This window comes from Trachurus trachurus, assembly GCF_905171665.1.
Source record: "Trachurus trachurus genome assembly, chromosome: 1".
NCBI lineage: Eukaryota > Metazoa > Chordata > Actinopteri > Carangiformes > Carangidae > Trachurus > Trachurus trachurus.
The window spans coordinates 27,312,253-27,334,599 of NC_139891.1; the positions used below are offsets into that span (position 1 = coordinate 27,312,253).

Below are 22,347 nucleotides of genomic sequence, written 5' to 3' on the forward strand. Positions count from 1 at the left end.
AGGCCTCATGAAGCTGATGAGAGAATCTAAAATGTGCAAAAACCTGACATCAAAGTAAAAGGCGGCTAACACTTTTTTGTTTATTACATAATTCCTTATGTGTTCCTTCATAGTTTTGATGTCTTCAGCTTGAATCTACAATGTAGTAATAAGTAATAAAACTAAAGAAAAACAGTGAATGAGAAGGTGTGTCCAAACCTTTGACTGGTAGTGTCCTGTAAATAATTACACTATATAAGAAAGAACAAGTTTGTAACTCATGGCCCCTCAAGGAAAATTCTTGATTTCCATGTTTTCCTATATTCCATGTTGTAAACTGTTTTCTTGTCTGTATACAACATCTATTGCACGTCTGTCCATCCTGGGTTAGGGATCCTAGGCTCCTCTCCTTCTCCAATTGTTTCCCTGTTAAAAGGGTTTTCCATGGAGTTTTGTTGTAATGATGCTGTGTAAAGACCTTTGAGACAAACTGTTTGTAAAAATGGGCTATACAAATAAAATTGCCTTGCCTTGCCTTACTGTACCTGGTACGTGTCGTAAATCAGATCATGTGATCATGTGACAGATACTTCGGTTCATGGGGGACCCGGACCTGAACGGAGCTCAGGAGAATCTGTTTGGGAACTACATCATCCAGAGGGGACTGGCCAATCCCAGCCTCCGGGACGAGATCCTGGCCCAGATAGCCAATCAGGTGAGACTGTGGAGTAGAAACGGCAGCACATACAGTAACGTTGTTTTATTATTTCTCCGTACTTTCATTTGTGTCTGCTCGTCTCTACCAGGCGTGGAGGAATCCTAACCTGTTGAACTCGGAGCGCGGCTGGCTCCTCCTCTCCTCCTGTCTCTCTGTCTTCCTGCCCTCGCAGAGACTGGCCAAGTACCTGCTCAAGTACGACACTCCGACACAGGCAATGAAAAGATAAAGAGACCATCCACTGTTTGACTTTTCCTACATATTAATAATAATAATAATAATAATAATACATTTTATTTATACAGTGCTTTTACAGCTCTCAAAGACGCTTTACATAAAACCAAATACGGAGGAACACACATGTACAGAATACAAAAAATACATACAAGTAATAAATACAAGTGTTCAGTGCAGAGAGAAGTGAAAAGGAGAAAGAAAGAAAGAAAATAAATGAAAAGTACACAGAAGAACAAACAATGTGCAATATATAACCATGTATATTTGTAATTATGGAAACTGATGTTCTGTGTCTACTTCTGTTTTCAGTCGCTTCTGTTACTGTTTGTATCATCCTTGTTGTTGTTGTTGTTACTGTAGGTTTGTGTCTGACTACGGGCCGGAGGGCTACAACTGTGTGTGTCAGCACCGTCTGCTTCAGGCTCTGCACCGGCTCAACGTCGGGCCGGAGTCCGTCCGCACGTACCCGCCCTGTCTGCTGGAGTGGACCGCCAACCGCAAGAAGGCTCACACTCTCCTGCAGATCTACTGCTTCGATGGTGAGACTTTAGTAGTAGTCGTAGTTTCTTTATTCGATCTTGTGCACAAATTGTTTACAGTCGAGCATCAATCACAATCAGTCAACCTTAATATAATATAATACAATCCTTAGTTCAGTGTTTTTCAACCTTGGGGTCGGGACCCCATGTGGGGTCACCTGGCGTTCAAATGTGGTCGCCTAAAATGTCTAGTAATTGATAAAAAAAACTTAACTAATTATTATTCTTTTTAAAATTATGATTAAAAACACCACACACAATCTTAAACAACTGTATTCTATGTTTTCACTTTCTCGAATATAAATCGAGTCCAAATAAAATGCAGCATATAAAAATATCTGAGCTGGTGTATCTTGATTGACGGCTGTGATCACGGTCATTGTGGAGTTGCCAGAAATGTATGATGTCAAAATGGGGTCATGAGCCAAAAAAGGTTGGGAACCACTGCCTTAGTTCAGCTAGTTCATAAATAGATCGAAAAGGCGTAGGCTGAAGCTATCCAGGTTATAAATGCCTACCCTTTAATTCATTATTTCAGTAAAACCATTAGAGCTCTTTGTGGTTTCAGAGTCATAGAAAGAAACAAGTATCCGATAATTAACAAATGAAGCCAAAAAATAAAATAAATAAATAAGTAAACAGTATTACAGTTGCAATCAAACCCAATTAATCAATCCTGTTTATAGCTTTCTATCATACTAGCCACAGAGATACATATGCTTTTTTATGTAGTATTGTTTTAAGTTAAGTTTCACTCTTAGCTCACATCTCCCCTCTCTTCCCTTGAATATTTTTTGAATATTACGAGGGAGTGAATTATTATTAAATTACTAAACTGTCAGCTAAACATTTTCTGTTGCTATTCAAGCCAGGTCCCTCTTGAAAAAGACATTAATTTACACATGACATTGCGGTTAGATTAAGGTTAAAAGAAAATGACATAAAACAGACTAGGGATGAAGCAGGATGTGTGCATAGATGTATGTAATTTTTCCTGCGACCAAGAACCTGTATCTTTATTGCATTAATCTTCTAATGTTGACGCAGCGCAGGTCTACAGTGGAAAGCTTTAATAGATGTCCGAGTCAGAGGCCTCAGTATTTATATCGACTGCCTTTGACCCTGCCTGACCTCTTGTACCTGAGCCCGGTCACCGTGTGTGTGTGCGCGGCTCAGCATGGCAGCAGGGTTTCTGTCTCTATCTCTCATTTCTCCCTCTCATCCAGCTAATCTGTCTTCTGTGTCCACTGAGGATTAGACAACATCTGATACTCGCTCTGGTTCACTTGTGTCCAAAGGCGTCTCTGTGAAATCTTTGTGGACAGACCTGGACAGGACAGAACAGAACAGAACCGGGACCGGCTTAGTTTTTAGATGCAGACATAGATGAATCTGATTTGATTGTTTTATGTTATGTGTTTTTTCTTTCTCTCTGTCTTTCTGTAGGCGTGTCCCTCCTGTGTCCTCTACACTCCTGGACAACAGGAGAGGAGATGGCCAAAGATATCTTACAACACAGGTATCGTCTTACTGTAAAACATGAGCTTCAAGTGCGTGGGTGACGTTACAACGAAATGTGGACAAAAGGGAAACTAAGAGAGACACTTAAGTGGAAAGGTTACGTCATCTCTATATGTGTGTGTGTGTGTGTGTGTGTGTGTGTGTGTGTGTGTTTTCAGGGGTGTAATCGAGGGCCGTCAAGGCTGGTCGGTGCTGCTGAAGGAGCCGGCTCAGTGGGTGGAGCTGGAGGGCTCAGACTACGTCCTGGATTTGATGTCGGACCTGGAGCTCCCTGCTGACTTCCCCAAACACAGCAGCTACTTCATCATCTCTGCACAGGAACCCAGCAGAGTGCGGCCCAACGCCAGCATGTGAGAGACACACACACACACACACACACACACACACACACACACACACACACACACACACACACACACACACACACACACACACACACACACACACACACACACACACACACACATTCCCCCCTTTACTAAATACAGCAACAATATTTCTTCTCAGTTTGAAAGGAAGAAACAACACCCAAATAAATGCAATTTTTCACAATTAATTATGAATTAACCAACATTTAATTAATTTGCTCTATAAGTTAATTAAAAATTAGCAAGAGGGGACTTGCAAACCCGATGGCCTGTGTTTATATCCTGCAGTGGATCCTTCTGCAGTAACACAGACACTATGAAAACTTACAAAGACTTTGTTGTTGTTGATTTCTTTCACATCGTCGATAATTGAACTGTTTTAACATGTAAATATCTTGCTTTACATGTTATATAATCATACACAGTGTTAAAGCAGTGTAGTGTTGCACTGCAGTGACCAAGCTATTCAGAGATAACTGATATAACTATAAACACTGTTTGTATCATGTATATTAGTAGCTAATGATGCAGAAGTCTGATACTTGAGTGATTATGTTTTATTATAGTTGCAAAAATGCAGCATTTCTGTGCAGCAAGCGGATCCACCACGCTAATGAGAGCACCAGGAGCTTTTCTCTGAGCGCTGTTCAGTCGTCACTCTGGATGTTGGACTTGAACGTTTTTCTGAACCCACATTCTCAAAACATCCAGTCAGTCCTCTAACACGCTGAGTTTACTCCGTCAGAGACACTTCTGCTCCGTTCGTCTTTTATCCGGATGTTTCATCTGGATGGATCGGACTCAAACGCATCAGAGCTGTTTTCTAACATCCTGAGCCATTTTAGTCAGACACTCTATTTATTGAGCATTTGAGTCTTTGGGATTTTATAGATAACTAACAAGGAACTATTGGCCTGAAAGCCTCTGTTCGCTCCTCTAACACCCTGTGCCGCCTATAAAGAGACTCTTTACCAGTGTTTCTAAGAGCCTTCAAAGTCAATGTTGCGCCTGAGGACTGAACACAAGACTCAAAACTAAAGAGTGATTCTCAAACAGCTTGAGCTGTTTTTTTGTTTTTTTTGTTGTTGTATTTTTTGTTTTACCAGACACATTTGAGCTTCATTTCTCTCAGCTTTTGATTCTTTCCTTTGGACACTCAACTTCAGAGTTAAGTGGGCATCACAAAGATCTTTTGTGTCTGTATTTTTGGAAGCTGGAGTGAATAACTTGAGGATAAAACACAGAGTTGAAGCCTGTTTTGCTCTTTGTGTTGGATGCTGCCTTGCCTGCACTCTATCTACACACACAGCAGCAGTGAGCAGCTTAGAGAGTCAGATATTTCCCTCGAGAGCGTGGAGGAGACCAAACACAGAGCAAAAAGAGAGTGAATATGTCATTCACCTCCAACTGGTGGAGCCCCAAAAACATGACATAACAAAAATTAATGGTAATATTGCTTCTTAAAGGGATAGTTTTTTGGCAAATTGGCCCATTGCCATAATCATAAAAAAGTTTTAGCAGTAGGTTCGTTACCTTTAATTGTCGGTGCAAGCTATTTTTAGAACGGCAGAGCACAGCCACGAGCTGCTCAGAGCTACGCTACGGAGGCTCATGGGATTTCTGGGTTTCCCTCATCAAACTCATCAAATACACAATCCAACAACTCTAAAACGCTCTTGTTGTTTTCGAGGCAAATGTAGAGACTGCTTGCTGAAAAACTGCCCCCGAAACTACCTCAAAATCAACTCTGTCTGGTAACGTTCTGTTATTATCTCATAGCGTGGTGAATGTGCAGGTCACAACTTGTCCACCAGAGCGTTTTGGAGTTGTTGGATTGTGTATTTGATGAGTTTGATGAGGGAAACCAAGAAATCCCATTAGCCTCCGTAGCGTAGCTCTGAGCAGCTCGCGGCTCTGCTCCGTCGTTCTAAGAACAGCTTGCACCGACAATTAAAGGTAACGAACCTACTGCTAAGATTATAGGGGTTATGGCAGTGGGCCAATTTGCCAAAATGTTGAACTATCCCTTTAACCTCTGGGTGGGATGGTTGTTTATTACCAAACAACTGTTTATAACAAGATCATTATATCAACTTAAAAAAGGTATACAAATCAGTGTTGTATATCAAGTCAAGCAAAGTCAAGACAAACAACTTTATTTATCCCCGAAAGGGCAAATTAGTTCACAATCTGCCAGTCACAAGCACAGAAAAAACAAAACAAAACAAAAACTGAATAATCACAACCACAAGTGCAAACAATGCAAATAGTGGCCTAGCAGGGGAACACGATGAGGAAAATAAGTAATTAGTGCATAAATAGAAGAATAAATAACAGTAGATAGCACCGTCCTGAGGGCATCAAACATAGCTGATTACTTATACTACTGTATTTATCACTACCAATAAACCGACGTTATTAACCACTTGTTTACACTGTTATCACATTGATAGTTGTGTCTTCTCGTTTTACAGCAGCCTGTTGGGAGGAGGGTTTGAACTACACGATGATGTCATGTCTTCGGCCATACCAGGCTCTGATGGACAAGGTGCCTGTTAAAGCAAACATTTGAACCCTGATACACATTGATGTTGATCACAGATAATGAAGTTTGATTCCCTCCTCTGCCTCAGACATGGAGCCTCAGAGAGGGATGGATCGTTATCTCGACAGCCTGTTTGACCCTGTTCTGTCTGACGGAGCTGGAGTAAGTTACATAACTCACTCGCACTGTCTGGCACACTTGACCACACGACATGGACGCACAGCTCAGTTTCTCTGGAGTGAATCTGGCCACCAAGTTGAAATGCAGTCAACCTTTTAACAGTTTATATATATATATATATATATATATATATATATATCTTGATATTTTCATTGAACTTTTGGTGCAACAGAGACAGAGAGGAAGACAAGGAATAAACAAAATAAATGCATAAATTAAAAAGATGGGGGAAAAAATACAAGTTTATCAAAGCCTAAGACCAGATCCAGATGTTTCCACATGATTTTTCCAGCCTCCCTCAGCCTCGGCATGAGCGTTAGTGTGCGTCATGTTTTGTAAGTAAAGGTCCCAAAACTACGAAGTTTGTCCTTCAGAGCAGTTGAGAAAACCTCATGTGGTATAATACTTTGAGGTATTGATTCAAATGAATGAATCCAGATGCAGAGAATTACAGACTGAGCCTTGTTTTCTTTTCTTTTTTTCTTTTTTTTTACCCCTTCTTTTATTATTCATGTATATAAACATGTATACAGGCATATACACATCATACATACACACCAAGTGTCCAATCCATTCAAAAAGATCAAATGCAAAACAAAAAACAAACCAACAATTAAGACAGCAATATCACAGCATTTGAAGCTCATTCAGAATTAATTAAAATTTTAAATACTCAGGACCTAAATTCAAAATCAAGATGGTAATCATAGCTCCTTAAAACGAAAAAAAAGAAGAGGTCTCCATACAGTGCGAACACATCCAGTCTAAACTCTGTGACAGTTTCTCTTTAACACAGTCAGATTCTCGTTGTTTGTCTGGTTGATGTAGAGACAAAGTGTTTGTTGTGAGGTCTTAAAGGGATAGTTCAACATTTTGGCAAATTGGCCATAATCCCTATAGTTTTAGCAGTAGGTTTGTTACCTTTAATTGTCGGTGCAAGCTATTTTTAGAACGGCCGAGCAGAGCCGCGAGCTGCTCAGAGCTACGCTCCAACTCCAAAACGCTCTGGTGGACAAGTTGTGACCTGCACGTTCACCACGCTATGAGATAATAATGTAATGTTACAAGACGGAGTTGTTTTAGAGGCAAATGCAGAGACTGCTTGCTGAAAAAGGAACGTGCATCAGCGGTTTTGCATGAATTTACCTCTAAAACAACTCTGTCTCGTAGCGTTCCGTTATTATCTCATAGTGTGGTGAATGTGCAGGTCACAACTTGTCCACCAGAGCGTTTTGGAGTTGTTGGATTGTGTATTTGATGAGTTTGATGAGGGAAACCAAGAAATCCCATTAGCCTCAGTAACGTAGCTCTGAGCAGCTCGCGGCTCTGCTCCGCCGTTCTAAAAACAGCTTGCACCGACAATTAGAGGTAACGAACCTACTGCTATGACTATAGGGATTATGGCAATGGGCCAATTTGCCACAATGTTGATCTATCCCTTTAAAACCACTGAGATTCAGTGTTTAGTTTCAGTTTGTGAAGCAGCAGTGACACAACTGGCTCCACCATGAACCTCACACTTTCTCTGTTATAAAAAGAAAGGACAGGAGCAGCAGCAGATGATGATCGCTGGTTAGAGTTAGATCTTCGGTGCCGGTGCCATGTTGGCGCCGTCCGTCCTCGGCCGGGACGGCGACGTGGTGAACGTTAGCCGTGCTATCGGATGTGGCTGACAGGAATTAGCATGTATCAGATGTGTTCTACAGACCTCTGCCACCCAGCAACCTATTACGTTACCCAGTTACCGTAACTGTCACAGCGACGAGATCGCCACGGTGATTTCCCACCCAGGCAACGCGCGGATCTGCTTACCAGGAACTGACACTCTGGCAAATGAAGGGCTTACTATTTAATGAGACATGGCCTACAAACACACACTCCAGTGGATTTATGGGTCAGTGGCTGATTTCTGACGGAGCCGCTGCACACTCAAGAGGCAACGGGGGGATTTCTCTGATCCGACAGGCCAAAGTCCTCTCATTACACTAATATTATTCACATATTTTATCTCTCAGCGACAAACTGTGGAGCACAAATGCAGCCAATCAATAAATAATGCCGCTAAAATCCTTTTAGTATCAAATATTTACTGGTGAAAAAAAAAAGAAAAAGAAAAACAGTCTTCAATCGACCAGAGACGCTTCTCAAACCACTGCTGCAGATTAATCTGATGATCTGTTTGTTCACCAGCTCAAAACACATTTCCATCTTGGTATAGTCAGTGGCAACTATCATGACATCACAGCGGGACTGAAAAATATATTTGTGTATGCAGCAAGTTTATAAGTGAAGTAATTATATTTTTGATATTCTTGATTTCTATTTAGTTTTTTTCAACAATGGTAGTTGCATACAATTACTGTTGATTTCCTTTATTAACTTTACATAGCTTTTATACTTGTTATATTCTATTTTTTTTTTAACAGTATATTTATTGTTTTTAGCATAGAAAACGTACAGTCACAGGGAAAATAACATTGTGAACAACCCCCTCATTACTGGTCATATTTATTTATAGGAGGCATGCTAGTTTCCAAGTGCTGTCACTCGGTCAATCTAAATTCATTAATTAATTTCAGTCGGATCACTTTCCCATATCCGTGTCCCATATTTGCCCTGAACTTATTTAGTTTCCCTTTGGCAACATGACTTAATTTCTCCAGAGCCAAACATCCGTAACCAGATTTCAGGTGTTGGGCCGTCCAGACTTCATACTACACCTCTATGCAATCACTCTCCTTGCCTGAAGCAGGGATAAATCATGTTATACTCAAGTATTAACCAAGAAAACAACACAAATTAAATATGATGTAATAAGAAACTATACAGTATATACTATACACATACACATAGATTAATAATACACATTCACGTTCACTGATATCTATTATACAAACTCATCAATTAGGAAAAATAAACAGAAAAGTATCCAGTCTGAGGTGAAATGGCTCAGAAATACAGGAGGAATATTTACTCATATTTTTGAATGTATTTTGAACGGAAAGTGTAATAAGATAAAACATAAGCAGGAGGGCTTAGCACCATAATATAATAAACTTTATTGATTTAATAAAGTCATTATGACATACTTAACATAGATGATGCTGCTGAAGAAGTGTGGATATTTGAACTAAACCTCAGGTATATGAATAAAATCAATAAATACAAACTAATATGATACTATTGATGCTATTTTGACAGTTTTCTATTCTCACAGTACAACAGTATAAAGGTTGGACACCCGGGCTGAATATGTCAGATCAGGATCAAGATTTTCAGAAAAACACCTTTTTCTTTTATTCATTCATGTTTGATCAGATTTTCAGTTTGAAAAAGTCTCGCTCTCCTCACAGGAAGTAGAATCAGCTGCACGACTTTCCAGCCGGATGAAGGGAGGCGGGGGAGTCGGAGGGGGGTGGCAGCAGCAGCAGGGTCGGACCTCCGGGCCCCCACCTCCACCTGGAGGTCAGTCACACACACACACACACACACACACACACACACACACACACACACACACACACACACACACACACACACACACACACACACACAGGGCTCCAGACGAACATTTTTTACTAACTTAAAGGGATAGTTCAACATTTTGGCCCATTGCCATAATCCCTATAGTTTTAGGAGTGGGTTCATTACCTTTAATTGTCGGTGCAAGCTGTTTTCAGAACGGCGGAGCAGAGCCGTGAGCTGCTCAGAGCTACGCTACGGAGGCTAATGGGATTTCTTGGTTTCCCTCATCAAACTCATCAAATACACAATCCAACAACTCCAAAACGCTCTCATGGACAAGTTGTGACCTGCACATTCACCACGCTATGAGATAATAACAGAACGTTACCAGACAGAGTTGTTTTCAAGGTAAATTCATGCAAAACCGCTGATGCACGTTCCTGTTGGGGGCAGTTTTTCGGCAAGCAGTCTCTGCATTAAAATAGCTTGCACTGACAACTAAAGGTAAAGAACCTACTCCTAAAACTATAGGGATTATGGCAATGGGCCAATTTGACAAAATGTTGAACTATCCCTTTAAAATTTCAGGAGTCCATGCAGAAAATGTAGGGGTACACACCATAAATCGACTTGCAAAGCAAATATTCACATTTCCTTTTCATTCATGATCCTCCTCATTGGCCTGACGCCTGTAATGACAGCTTTCAGATTCTTTGAGTCGCCCTTTCCATGTTTCACCAGTGTTTGAAAAAGAACAAAACAGGCAACAACAAAAAAAAGACAAATTTGCTGGTTGCATTTGCGTAGGTAGATGAAAAATTTACATGCACTGTCTCAACTTTTAGGGGCAAAATGCCTCCATTTAGAGGAGCCCAGACACACTCATCATGGTATCATGTTGTTTCTGTAAATCTTTGCTCTTTGGATACTGTTCACCTTTTACAGTAGACATGAAGCGAGTGCAGAAAAGCAAACACACATTAAATCCGACTTACACATACTGTGTGTTTGTGTGTCCACAGCTGTCAGAGTGCTTCCTGTGGGAGGTGTGATGTCGCCTCCTGTTGCCGCGGTTGCACCTGTAACACCTGGTTCGTATCGAGCATGAGCAGGAGACACGAGGGGGAAAATAAAACTCATCAAACATCAAACTCCCCCGTCGCTGTGTCTTGTTAACTGTGTTTCTCCCCCTCCCTCCCCCCAGATGCTCAACAGACGGTTCTGGCCCAGCAGCAGCAGGCGATCGTGAACCAGCAAGCTATCATCATGGTAAACCCCCACTCCTCCCCCCTCTCCCCTCCCCTTACCCCCTCTCCTCCCCCCAGTCTGAGTTGAAAAGGCTCAGAAATACAGGAGGAATATTTACTCATATTTTTTAATGCATTGGATAGTTCAACATTTTGGCAAATTGGCCCATTGCCATAATCCCTATAGTCATAGCAGTAGGTTCGTTACTTTTAATTGTCGGTGCAAGCTATTTTTAGAACGGCGGAACAGAGCCACAAGCTGCTCAGAGCTACGCTACGGAGGCTCATGGGATTTCTTGATTTCCCTCATCAAACTCATCAAATACACAATCCAGCAACTCCTAAACGCTTATCTTATTACACGGAAAGTGTAATAAGATAAAACTTACTGTAAGCAGGAGGGCTTAGCACCATAATATAAAGAACTTTATTGATTTAATAAAGTCATTATGACATACTTGACATAGATGATGCTGCTGAAGAAGTGTGGATATTTGAATTGCTGTTTTTTCTCCATGACGCAACTAAAACCTCAGGTACTGTATATGAATAAAATCAATAAATACAAACTAATATGATACTATTGATGCTATTGTGACAGTTTTCTATTCTCACAGTACAACAGTATGAAGGTTTGACACCCAGATCAGGATCAAGATCCCCCCCCTCCCCTCTCTCTCTCCCTCTTGTCTGTTGATTTGTTCCACTGCTCTGTCTTTTTCTGATTCGCTGCGTCATCTTCTCGTCTCTCCAGGCGCAGCAGATGACCATGCAGGCCATGGCCATGGTCAGCAGCCCGGTGTCGAGCCCCCCCACCTCCCCGATCACCAGCCCTCCCATGAGCCCCCTGCTCGGCCATCCTCCTCCGTTCAGCCCGTACGCCCCCGCCAGCCCGTACGCGGCCTTGCCCCCGAGCCCGTACGCCAACATCCCACCCAGTCCCTACGCCAACTTCACTCCCACTCCCTACGCCGCCGCCACAGCGGGCGTCCCGCAGAGCCCCTACCCTCCGCCCACCGCTCAACCGGAACAAACTCCATCACAGCCTCCAGCTCGGCCCCCCGCTGAGCCCGCAGCACAGCCGCAGCCTCAGGCCGCCCACCCCAAAGCCCAACCTCGGCCGAGCTCCGCCAACAAAACGGCGCCGGCACAGCCACGAGCGAACCCTGCTGCACAGGTCAGTAACTCTGAGACGTGTGAGATTACAGCACAAGCTGACATGGTGCACAGTGATTCAGCTCTGCAGAGTTTAAACTTTAGCCAACAGATGCAGCTTATTTAAGATTTAAATGAGCTTTTTTTTCCTTTTCTTTTCTTTTCTTTTCGTGGAGAGAAATAAAGACAAAAATGAAAACTGTGTAGTGGAGATAATGAGCAGCAGCTGGTTGAAGAAAAAACAAAGCAAATCTTACATAAAACACATCAACAGAAGATGAGAAGTGCACTCAGTTCTCTGTCTAATCATTCAGAGGAAACACCCAAGTATTGAAAGTGAGACGAAAACCTCCAAACAGATGTTAAACAGGACGTTACAGCTGTTCCTGAACGTCATGGAGCGAACTTCTCTCGTATTAGTCAGTATTTTAATTTAATAGTTTGTGATGTTTTTTTTTTTTTACTTAATTTTTATTTATTTTTTCACAATGGTAACATGACAAATCCATTTCCCTTCATATACATTTTTTTCTTTTTTTTTCTTTTTCTTTTTTTTACAGCTGCACATTATCTTAACACTTATAATCAAAAGTTGTATAATGAAGCAGTACGATAAAATAATAATAAATAGAACATAAAATCAATTATACAGATTTAAAGTGAGAAAAAGACAAAAAAAAAGTAAAGGAAGATAAATTATGGAATATATTAAGTTTGTTCAGCCAAACCATTTAAATGTCAAACTCGAACATTTAGCCTGCAGCTCAGTGCAACATGATGATGAATCAATCAGATGACATCATCGGGCTGAAGTGCAGATTTTCTCCTCCACAAGTTTTTCTCTCCATGTCTCTGTTCTCTCTCCCTCTCTCTGTGTAACAAGAGAAAATGTGCTGAGTGTGTGTTTCTCCTCCTCCCTTTTCTCCCCCTCTCTTGCTTTGGCATTAACCTCGCTCAAAGTGACCAAAAATTTAATATCTGGAGAGAAAAAAAAAACCTTGAGTGCAAAACGTTGTGACTCTTTCAGGCGCAGTCAGGTAAGGACAGCGTCCCCCGGAGGAAGGCTCCCGGCGTCCCCGTCGACCGGGACAAACCAGCCAGGAAGTTTGGTAACGGAGAGAAGCAGAAAGTCCCTTTAACTGACACACTTATCTAAGAGAGAGCGCAGCTTGTTAAAGCCTGTGTGTGTTTGTGTTTGTGTTTGTGTGTGTCTATGTGTGTGTGTGTGTGTGTGTGTTTGTGTGTTTTAGCCCCAGTGGCGACGACGCCTCCGCCCCCTGCTGGAGAGGTGGTGAAGTACTCGGCTCGGATGACAGACCACGTCGTCCCCAGTCAAGGCATCCAGGGTACGTGGAGGTCAAAGATGTTTCTACATGTTTTATTGCTCTCAGGACTATTTGCATTATATTGATTCCAGATCTTCCTGTCCTTCTTTCTGTCTTTTCTATTCTTCTTAGTATTTTTCCTTCTATTCTTCTCTTTATTCTACTCCTTTCTTCTTAATCTTTCTATTCTTGCTATTCTCCTCCTTCTTCCTGTCTTTCTTCCTGTTTTTTCTATTCTTCTCCTTCTTCTATTCTTATTAGTACTCTTTTTCTATTCTTCGTCTGTTTTCTAATCTTCTTCCTCTTTCTATTATTTTTCTTCTTATGTAGTTTACACAGTTTTCAAAAAGCCGCATGAGTTAATATTCGTTGATATAAAACAGTGAAAGAGAAGTTCACGTTCACATTATCACATATTATATTTTACAGATATCATCAAACGGTACAACTCCCCACCTCCTCCACCAGACCCACTGCCACCGGGCAAGAGGTGAGGTTTTACACACACACACGCACACACACACACACACACACACACACAGATGAGGAGTCAGCTCAGTGGATTTCTGCTTGTAAACACGACGCAGCAGTTGATTCTATCTTCGGTCACAGACTTAACTGTTCACACGACGACGGCAGCAAACCACCAACAGATACAGACTGTGGTGTCATCGTTGCAGTGTGATTTTATTTACACACAAACACAAACACACAAAGGTTTCACATGTGTCGCTGTAAAATCCTGCAGCAGACCGCGTGATGTGCAGCGTCGACACCGTGTGTGTGTGTGTCTGTGTTTAGGAGACCGGAGGGGAAGTTTAAGAAGAAGCAAACAGCTCGTGATGAAGCTTTGCAGATCCTCAAACCCCAGATGGACAACCCTCCTGCTCCACAGGTACACACACACACACACACACACACACACACACACACACACACACACGCCTAAACAATGCAACAACACACAGTCAAATATTAATATCTGGACATATAACAGCTGTTGTTTGTTTTCAGCCCAGGCGTCCTGTTGCTACGACACCTTCTGCCACGAAGGAGGTCGGAGTCAAACCCACCAAGAGTCCGAAGACCAAAGTTCCTGATCGTCCTCTCCCCAGACCGCCTCCAGGTACGGACTCACACACGCCACCTGAACGGGGAGACCACAGCTGTATCTCGGTAGTTGACCTGGTGGATCACACGCCACCGAGGTCCAGTCTGAACTACAGAGTTCACGGGTTAGAGATCGACCTGCAGCCCTTCGACCTTCATCATCCCCTCACTCACATTCACTCTCTTTCTCTCTGTGACATCGGAATAAAGGCAAAAACAGCCCCCAAAATAACTTGGATAGAAATGATAAAGGTAAAATGTGTCACAATAGGGCCTGCCAGAAGAAAGTATTTAATCATAATTAATCACATAAATGTCCATAGTTAATCACAATAAGTCACTTTTATTAAATTCATTTTTGTTTTTCATTTGATATTTGTTTTTTATTTGCTCATATGTACCTTAAAGAGGAACAATACAAGATTTTTACTTTTATCAAATTTAAATTATTAATTTATTAAATTGCTTCAGAGTAATTGTGATGGTGCTAAATGACTTAAATGAGGGAGGATGGAGGCTTTCTGTCTTCCACGTAGCGTCTCTTGGCCGAAAACCAACCTTGTAAGATCAGCTCCTCCGACCTGGTGTCCCATCTTTCGTCTCAGCGACACCACAACACAAACACGCCCTGTGAAATCCATAATCTCTTGTTTATGAAAGATTAGACTACACAAATATAGCCTACACAATATACGCTCCATTGATTGCTTTCTCGCCGGCTTTGTTAAAAACAAATGCACATGGCTGGCTGGCGGAGGGAAGCAAAACAGTGAAATGCAGGAGAACTTGCATAGTTCCCCTTCAAAGGGACAAGTGTTCAATAATGGGCAAATATGCAGCTTTATTCAAATGGAACTTTATTATAGATCAACTAAAAAACACACCGACCACTGCATTCGGATAAAAGAATATATAATACATACAGTATAGTCCTTTATACATGATATTTGGAGGGTTTGTTGTTCTGTTCCTATACTGAATCTTATGAAGTTATTTCACTGGGTGTAACACAGTGCTATTTGCCTGAAACCACAGTGTGTATGTGATGTCATGTGATGCGATGTGTTGCAGTTTCTCGTGAGCTGCCGGTGGAGACGGAGACCATCCAGACGCAGCTTCATCAGAGCGCCAACGACGAGCACTACACCTACACCAACGTCTCCTGGAGACTCTACCTCAGGAAGGAGGTGTGTACAAACTACACACACAAATACACAGACCTAAAAAAAAAAAGCATAAATATATATTATAATATATTTGAGTGTTTTCTTTTTTTTTTTCTTTGACAGGTTTTCTATCCTAAAGACAGCTTCAACAATCCTGTGGTGCTGGATCTCATCTTCAAACAGGTCACTTCACTCATTCATTAAAGTAGGGTGAATGTATGGACGTATATGATGTTGATGTATGAATATATATGCGTTTATATCTTTGAATCAAACACATTTGTTAATTCATTGCACCTTTATGCCTCTCATAAATGGTGCTCCACATTTTTGATATTTCTGACAACTGAAAAAATCATCGACAGATCAAACAAAATTATTTCTAACATCTCCTCTCCTCCGCTCCGCTCTGCTCTCTCCCACAGATAGTGAATGACACTCTGTCAGAGGCCTGTGTTCGCATCACCCGGGATGAAAGGCAGAAAATGAAAGCTCTTTTCGGTAGTCTGTCTGTTCTTCCTGGAGAGATTTTTCTTTTTCTTTTTCTGTTTCTGTTTTTTTTAAATATTTTTTATTATTCACTGCTCTAATCCAAACACATCTCCTTGACATTCATGAGCTCACATGTGTGTGTGTGTGTGTTTGTGTGACTGACAGCTAAACACGGGGTTCAACAGAACATGGACCCGGTGGAGGAGCATGTGAAGAAAACAATCGTAACCGCCGCCAGGGAAACCTGGGAAATCTACTTCTCCCGGCTTTTCCCTGCCTCGGTGAGGGAGGGAAATAATTACTGAGTGTGTTACTTTGTGTGTGTGTTTTTTTCTTCTTAATCAACCTTCTCTATGTTTACATGTGTGTGTGTGTGTGCAGGGTAGTGTGGGAACAGGTGTGCAGGTGCTCTCAGTGTCTCACAGTGGGATTAAACTGTTGAAGACGGTGAAGAGCAGCGCAGCAGCTCCAGACTACTTCAGAGTCCTGCGACCGTACACGTATGTGCTGTTTGTCTGGAAGTGTGTGTTAACATTTCTGTTGTTATCACCACCACATACAGTAGGTGTGTATTACTGGTTTGAAACAAAGCTGTGTCAGGTCAGGTGAGATTTCAGACTTGGAAGTTACAACTCCTGCTCTCCTGCTCATCTTTTATCATTTAGACTGATCTGTAATGTATCTATATCTATCTGTGTCTGTACACAGAAAAAAGACATATACAGTATGTAAGAAACATATTTCATTTCATTTTGATTTATTTTTTTTGGTTTACGTACTTCACACGGTTGCACATATTTACATGACGTACACATAATCACCATAAATGAAAAGGAGCAGGATGAAGAAAGACTTATAGTACCTGCCCCTTTCTAATTGCATTGGCTTAATATCAACACCAATATTATACACTATTTCAAAATGTAACAGTTTGCCTACTATCCATCCATCCATCCATCCATCCATCCATCCTGTCTCAGCTGTCAGTCAAACTATAAACGTCTCCACACACAATTAAATAAAATATCAAACTTGCAGCTTTGCAAACTGATTATCAGTCTGAAAGGAAAGAAATGAAATGTCTTTGAAATGGAAAAGTCAATTTAAGCGGCAGCTGGTATTGTACCGTGCAGCACTGATGATGAGTGATCAGATTTTAAATTAAAAAAGGAAGAATAGTGGCTCTTAATAAATAATTAATTCTCATCCCCAGTTAAATAGACTTTAATCAACTGGTTGGTTTCTTTCTTTCTTTCTTTCTTTCTTTCTTTCTTTCTTTCTTTCTTTCTTTCTTTCTTTCTTTCTTTCTTTCTTTCTTTCCTTCCATGTTTTTGTGTCTTTCTTTCTTTCGAAATGCAACTGTATGTATTCATTTCAGAAACCATATTACACATAATAGTCACCAAATACGTTCAAATTCTTGTGCACAACTGTATATTTCCAATAAGGTTGAATTTACCTAAACCAGTTTTATGAGAGAAAACTCTTGTGTTTTTGTTTATTTACATTTATGTGTGTGTGCCACCACACTGTGTTTTGTTATTTCAGCTATGCAGACATCTTGTTTGTGACCATCCCGTCTGAGAACATGCTGGAGTTCAACCTGACCAACGAGAAGCTGATACTCTTCTCAGCCAAGGCGCCGCAAGTCAAACACCTGATAGACACGTTCATCAATGAGATCAAACGGGTACAGCACACACACACACACACACACTTCTTATATCCATACTAAAATAAAACGTCTAAAGAACAAATTGTAGCTCTAATTTAGTCTAGCCTGGGGGAAATAAAAAGGTAAAATCCTCCCAACATGCTTTTTTCTGGAAGATCTCAGAAAGTATTTCCTGTGAAAGAGGAAATACTTTCTGCAGCTGAAACCTCATGTCACATGCAACGCCGCTTCTTTCGTCCTCTTAGGACTCGGACTACGTGATCGCCGAACGTAACTTCGTGACGGACGAGCACTCGATGCTCAACTTCCATAAAGGCGACGTCATCAGGCTGCAGGTTATGGACGGGCTGGAGAAAGGTGACACACTGTACAAGTGGTGGGAATCGAATCCTCTTATCTCATAGTGAATCTTTAATTTAAGAGTGTGTGTTTTGCTGTGTGTGTGTGTGTGTGTGTGTGTGTTCCAGGTTACAGCTACGGGTGTGTGGTGAGGAAGAAGGTGGTGTTTTTGGAGGAGCTGAAGAGAGACACTCAAGACTTTGGTGAGTGGCCTGATTTACAATCCCATCAGTCATCATCATGTGTCTTGCATGCAGTAACCAGGTGTTAGCGTCACGGCCGAGGCCCCAGAATAAACAGGGCGACAATTCAAGCTGACAGCTTTGAGAGATTTACTAACCTGGTCTGTGTCTGCGCGCCCCGGAGGTGTGGTAGTATTTTACGTCAAGGAGAAATGGGTGCAGCGATGTTGACACTGCCTGCGGCGCTCTTTAAATACAATATTGTATCAGAAAATTATTTTCCAGATGGAGGATGGCGATGCAATTTGAAAAATATTGATTCGTGCCACGTCTTGAGGACATAAAAGATGAAAAAGTGTCACACATGAGGCGAAGTCACGTCAGACAGATACTGGATAACACAGGAACCCAAATGAAAGTGCACCTGCATATATATTTATAATTTATTGTGTCATTTGTGTTATTTCTTTCAAAAATACCTTCAAATGAACCTCACAAAGCACCAGATACTCAGGTGGTTTGAGTTTTGATCCGTCATACATCATTCATCTCTGTTATCATCATTACCTTAATAAAAAGGCAACATATGAAATCAAAATCTGAGCAAGAGAAAACTTTTATTCATGTAAGTATTTGTTAAAGCTATGGTCGATGTATTAACATCATTCAGATGGTGGTTATGGCCCAACAGTACGACCTACACAATGTGAGGAGCAAAAGGAACGAAAAAAAATCCATTCTCTCTAGCGGCTGCAGGCCTGCAAGAAATTGATCAATTACATCCAATGCGGTCTGTATGGCTGTGATTGGTCACAACAAAACAACTCAGTCTTGTAACGTTACATTATTTATTATCTCATAGCGTGGTGAATGTGCAGGTCACAACTTGTCCACCAGAGTGTTATGGAGTTGTTGGATTGTGTATTTGATGAGTTTGATGAGAGAAACCAAAAAATCCTATGAGCCTCCGTAGAGTAGCTCTGAGCAGCTCGCGGCTCTGCTCCGCCGTTCTAAAAATAGCTTGCACCGACAATTAAAGGTAACGAACCTACTGCTATGCGTATAGCGATTATGGCAATGGGCCAATTTGCCAAAATGTTGAACTATCCCTTTAATATAAACATATCCATGAGTGCTGCTTTAATCTTTAAAAGGTTAATGCTTTGGTTTAGCATTTTTAGCTCCAAGTATAGTGGTGCACCAAGGTGGAGTTGGAGGGATTAAGCATGTAGAGGCCGTAGCTAATTAGGGGTTACCCTTCAGGGAATTAATGTAAGTCAATACGATGTCGTCACAAGTGACAGGAATAGCCATGGGTATAGTATCTATAATTAAACCGCTGGCTGCATTATGTGGCAGGTTATCAGTGAAGCTGTGCAGGGGAGTTGGGTCGTGTAAATAAGAAAGAAGAGTGTGACGATAATGATCTGACTTTAAATGAAGCGGCCACCTGCTCCGAGAGAGACGGGCCGATAGCGATCAGGACTTAAAGCTCTGTTGTTTAACCTTTATTCATTCTGGGTGTTTTCACTCAGAGGCAGCTTTTGCTTTAACTGGAGCGCACCGATCACACACACATATACACGCACGCACACACCTGGAGGCTGCCACAGTCCGACCTCTGGCTCCACTGGTAATGAGTCGGGGTTAAGGGCCTTGCTCAAGGGCGCCACAGCGGCGTTGGCGAAGGCTGGAGAAGTGCTGCTCTTTCACTTCTCCCACCCAGATGTAATCCGGAGATGGAACCGATGACCTTCCAGTCGCGAGCCCGTTGCGACTGCCCTGTAGGTCACAACAACACAACCAGGTGTGTGTTTGTGCACCTGCGTGTTGTAATCCCTCTGCTCTGTGTGTGTGTGTGTCTGTGTGTGTGTGTGTGTGTGTCAGGCTGGAAGTTTGGCGCCGTGTTCGGACGCTCCGGTGCGTTCCCGGCCGAGTGCGTCCACCCCGTCGCTCCCCCTGACTTCCTGTCGCTGCCACTGGACCGTACGACGGAGCCGCGCGGAGGAGCCGGGCAGTTTGCCGTGTCGTCAGCCGTCGCTGTCGCCGTGGCGTCCACCATGGCTGCACACGAGATAGATCAAACGATTGAGGTGCGCAGGTGTTTCCTCTCTTGGTCCGTCAGTCAAAGTGAAGCAGGTGTCAGGTTGTTTTCTCCCGTCAACCTTTCTTTCTTTTCTTTTTTCTTTTTTTGTCTCCTTTCAGAAAGTTTCTCTGGACGGCTTCTCTGACGGGGATCTGGATGAGAGGACGCTGCAGGACACCAGATATGACATGGTGGTGTTCGCCAAGAAGTATTTCAGACAGCGGCCCAGCGGGAAGGGGTGAGACAACAACAAAGAAGAGACAGGCAGTGGAGAGTAATGAAGCACATTTTCTACATAGGGCTGCAAAATTAATTCACATATAATCGAATTTGCAGTATGGCAGTAAGTCCTTCCATCCACTGTCTGTACCACTTATTAATGCAGCGGCTCAGGGAGGTCACATTCACATCCACAGGCAATTTTAAAGTCACCAATTAATTCATGTGCATGTCTCTGGATTATGTGGGAGGAAGATGGAGTAATACGGCCAAGTGCAATATTAAAATCACAGCAGCTGCAGTTTTATTGTTTAAAAGTAAAATGTGACACAACATTTTGTAGATGATGACATTTCCATATCCAAAATATAATTTTATGCTTCCTTTTATTTTTCAGTTTCATGCTACTTTTTACACAAGGGAGTGGAATATTTAACTTTAATAATACTTATTTTGCAGATTAAAGGGATAGTTCAACATTTTGGCAAATTGGCCCATTGTCATAATCCCTATAGTCATAGCAGTAGGTTCGTTACCTTTAATTGTTGGTGCAAGCTATTTTTAGAACGGCGGAGCAGAGCCACGAGCTGCTCAGAGCTACGCTACGGAGGCTCATGGGATTTCTTGGTTTCCCTCATCAAACTCATCAAATACATAATAATCCAACAACTTCAAAACACTCTGGTGGACAAGTTGTGACCTGCACATTCACCACGCTGTGAGATAATAATGTAATGTTAGGAGACAGAGCTGTTTTAGAGGTAAATGCAGAGACTGCTTGCTGAAAAACTGCGGTTTTGCATGTATTATTAAAGGTAATGAACCTACTGCTAAAACTATAGGGATTATGGCAATGGGCCAATTTGCCAAAATGTTGAACTATCCCTTTAAACATTTTATATCAAACGTAATTGGTTTCTAAAATAGTATTCATCTTCACAGAACGGATTAAACTGCTCCACGATATATAAAATAGTTAAAATCATCTCCATGCAGACCAGCTACAACTTGATCAGCTAGTTGATCGTAGTGAAATCTGATTGGTTAAGGAGTAAGGTGAGACAGGGAGAGAGAATAATGAATGAAAGAGACGTAAAGATTCTTCCTTATTGAACTTTACACAGTTTTATTGGAGCGGTTTGTTCTGTGATTTACATAATTTGTTTCAGTTTCATTCTTTTATTTGATTAATATTTAATTGCAGGAGTTTTTACTTCTTATCACTTCACTTTGTGGCTGGTTCTCGTTTTGATTTCAGAGATTCCTTAAAGAGCAAAAGCAAGAACAGAGACTCGAGGGAGCCGATGGAGATGATAAAGTTCTCGAAGGTGCCTTTAGTTTTGTACTGATTGAACATGTGTCTTCTCAGATAAATCAGTTATTGACCCATATCAGTTATTGACCCAGTTAAATTGCTAATAATCTGATTTTTCTCCGTCTCAGACGCCTCTGACTGAGTCTCTCATCGAGTTCACCGATGCAGCCATGAACAGAGTGGCGGCCGATCTCTTCCTGTGTAAGTTCTCTCCTGCTGCTGCTGTTACCACATCTGGGCTGCGAGTCGCCCTCAGAGTGTGAAACAAACGGTTGACTCCTGTGTGTGTGTGTGTGTGTGTTCCTGGTTGTGTGTTTTGTGCAGCGGTGATGCGTTTCATGGGCGATTCGCCGTTGAGGGGACTCACAGAGCAGGAAGTGGTCAGCACATTCCTCAAGGTAAGTCCCCACACGCACACACACACACACACTTATTCTGAAGGCTTTTTTTCTCTTTGACAGTCTTCTAATTAATGTGTGTGTGT

The 22,347-nt window shown here is 41.8% G+C and overlaps 1 protein-coding gene across 1 annotated transcript in view; it reads left to right on the top strand.

Annotated features, from left to right (window-relative positions):
- The window catches only part of myo15ab (myosin XVAb), a gene marked incomplete at both ends in the record, with an annotated part of 60,394 nt that overhangs the window by 30,749 nt on the left and 7,298 nt on the right, over nt 1-22,347 (top strand). The window contains 29 exons of the mRNA XM_083975978.1: nt 566-694; nt 786-892; nt 1,295-1,473; nt 2,920-2,992; nt 3,153-3,344; nt 5,837-5,910; nt 5,996-6,069; nt 9,441-9,552; nt 10,575-10,643; nt 10,757-10,821; nt 11,554-11,976; nt 12,982-13,063; nt 13,205-13,300; nt 13,709-13,769; nt 14,081-14,174; nt 14,294-14,405; nt 15,461-15,576; nt 15,679-15,738; nt 15,981-16,056; nt 16,213-16,328; nt 16,429-16,547; nt 17,596-17,737; nt 17,968-18,079; nt 18,190-18,264; nt 20,131-20,336; nt 20,449-20,567; nt 21,807-21,876; nt 21,992-22,064; nt 22,188-22,261. Coding sequence (XP_083832104.1) covers nt 566-694; nt 786-892; nt 1,295-1,473; nt 2,920-2,992; nt 3,153-3,344; nt 5,837-5,910; nt 5,996-6,069; nt 9,441-9,552; nt 10,575-10,643; nt 10,757-10,821; nt 11,554-11,976; nt 12,982-13,063; nt 13,205-13,300; nt 13,709-13,769; nt 14,081-14,174; nt 14,294-14,405; nt 15,461-15,576; nt 15,679-15,738; nt 15,981-16,056; nt 16,213-16,328; nt 16,429-16,547; nt 17,596-17,737; nt 17,968-18,079; nt 18,190-18,264; nt 20,131-20,336; nt 20,449-20,567; nt 21,807-21,876; nt 21,992-22,064; nt 22,188-22,261 — 3,300 coding nt within the window. The remainder of the gene's footprint in view (nt 1-565; nt 695-785; nt 893-1,294; nt 1,474-2,919; nt 2,993-3,152; nt 3,345-5,836; nt 5,911-5,995; nt 6,070-9,440; nt 9,553-10,574; nt 10,644-10,756; nt 10,822-11,553; nt 11,977-12,981; nt 13,064-13,204; nt 13,301-13,708; nt 13,770-14,080; nt 14,175-14,293; nt 14,406-15,460; nt 15,577-15,678; nt 15,739-15,980; nt 16,057-16,212; nt 16,329-16,428; nt 16,548-17,595; nt 17,738-17,967; nt 18,080-18,189; nt 18,265-20,130; nt 20,337-20,448; nt 20,568-21,806; nt 21,877-21,991; nt 22,065-22,187; nt 22,262-22,347) is intronic.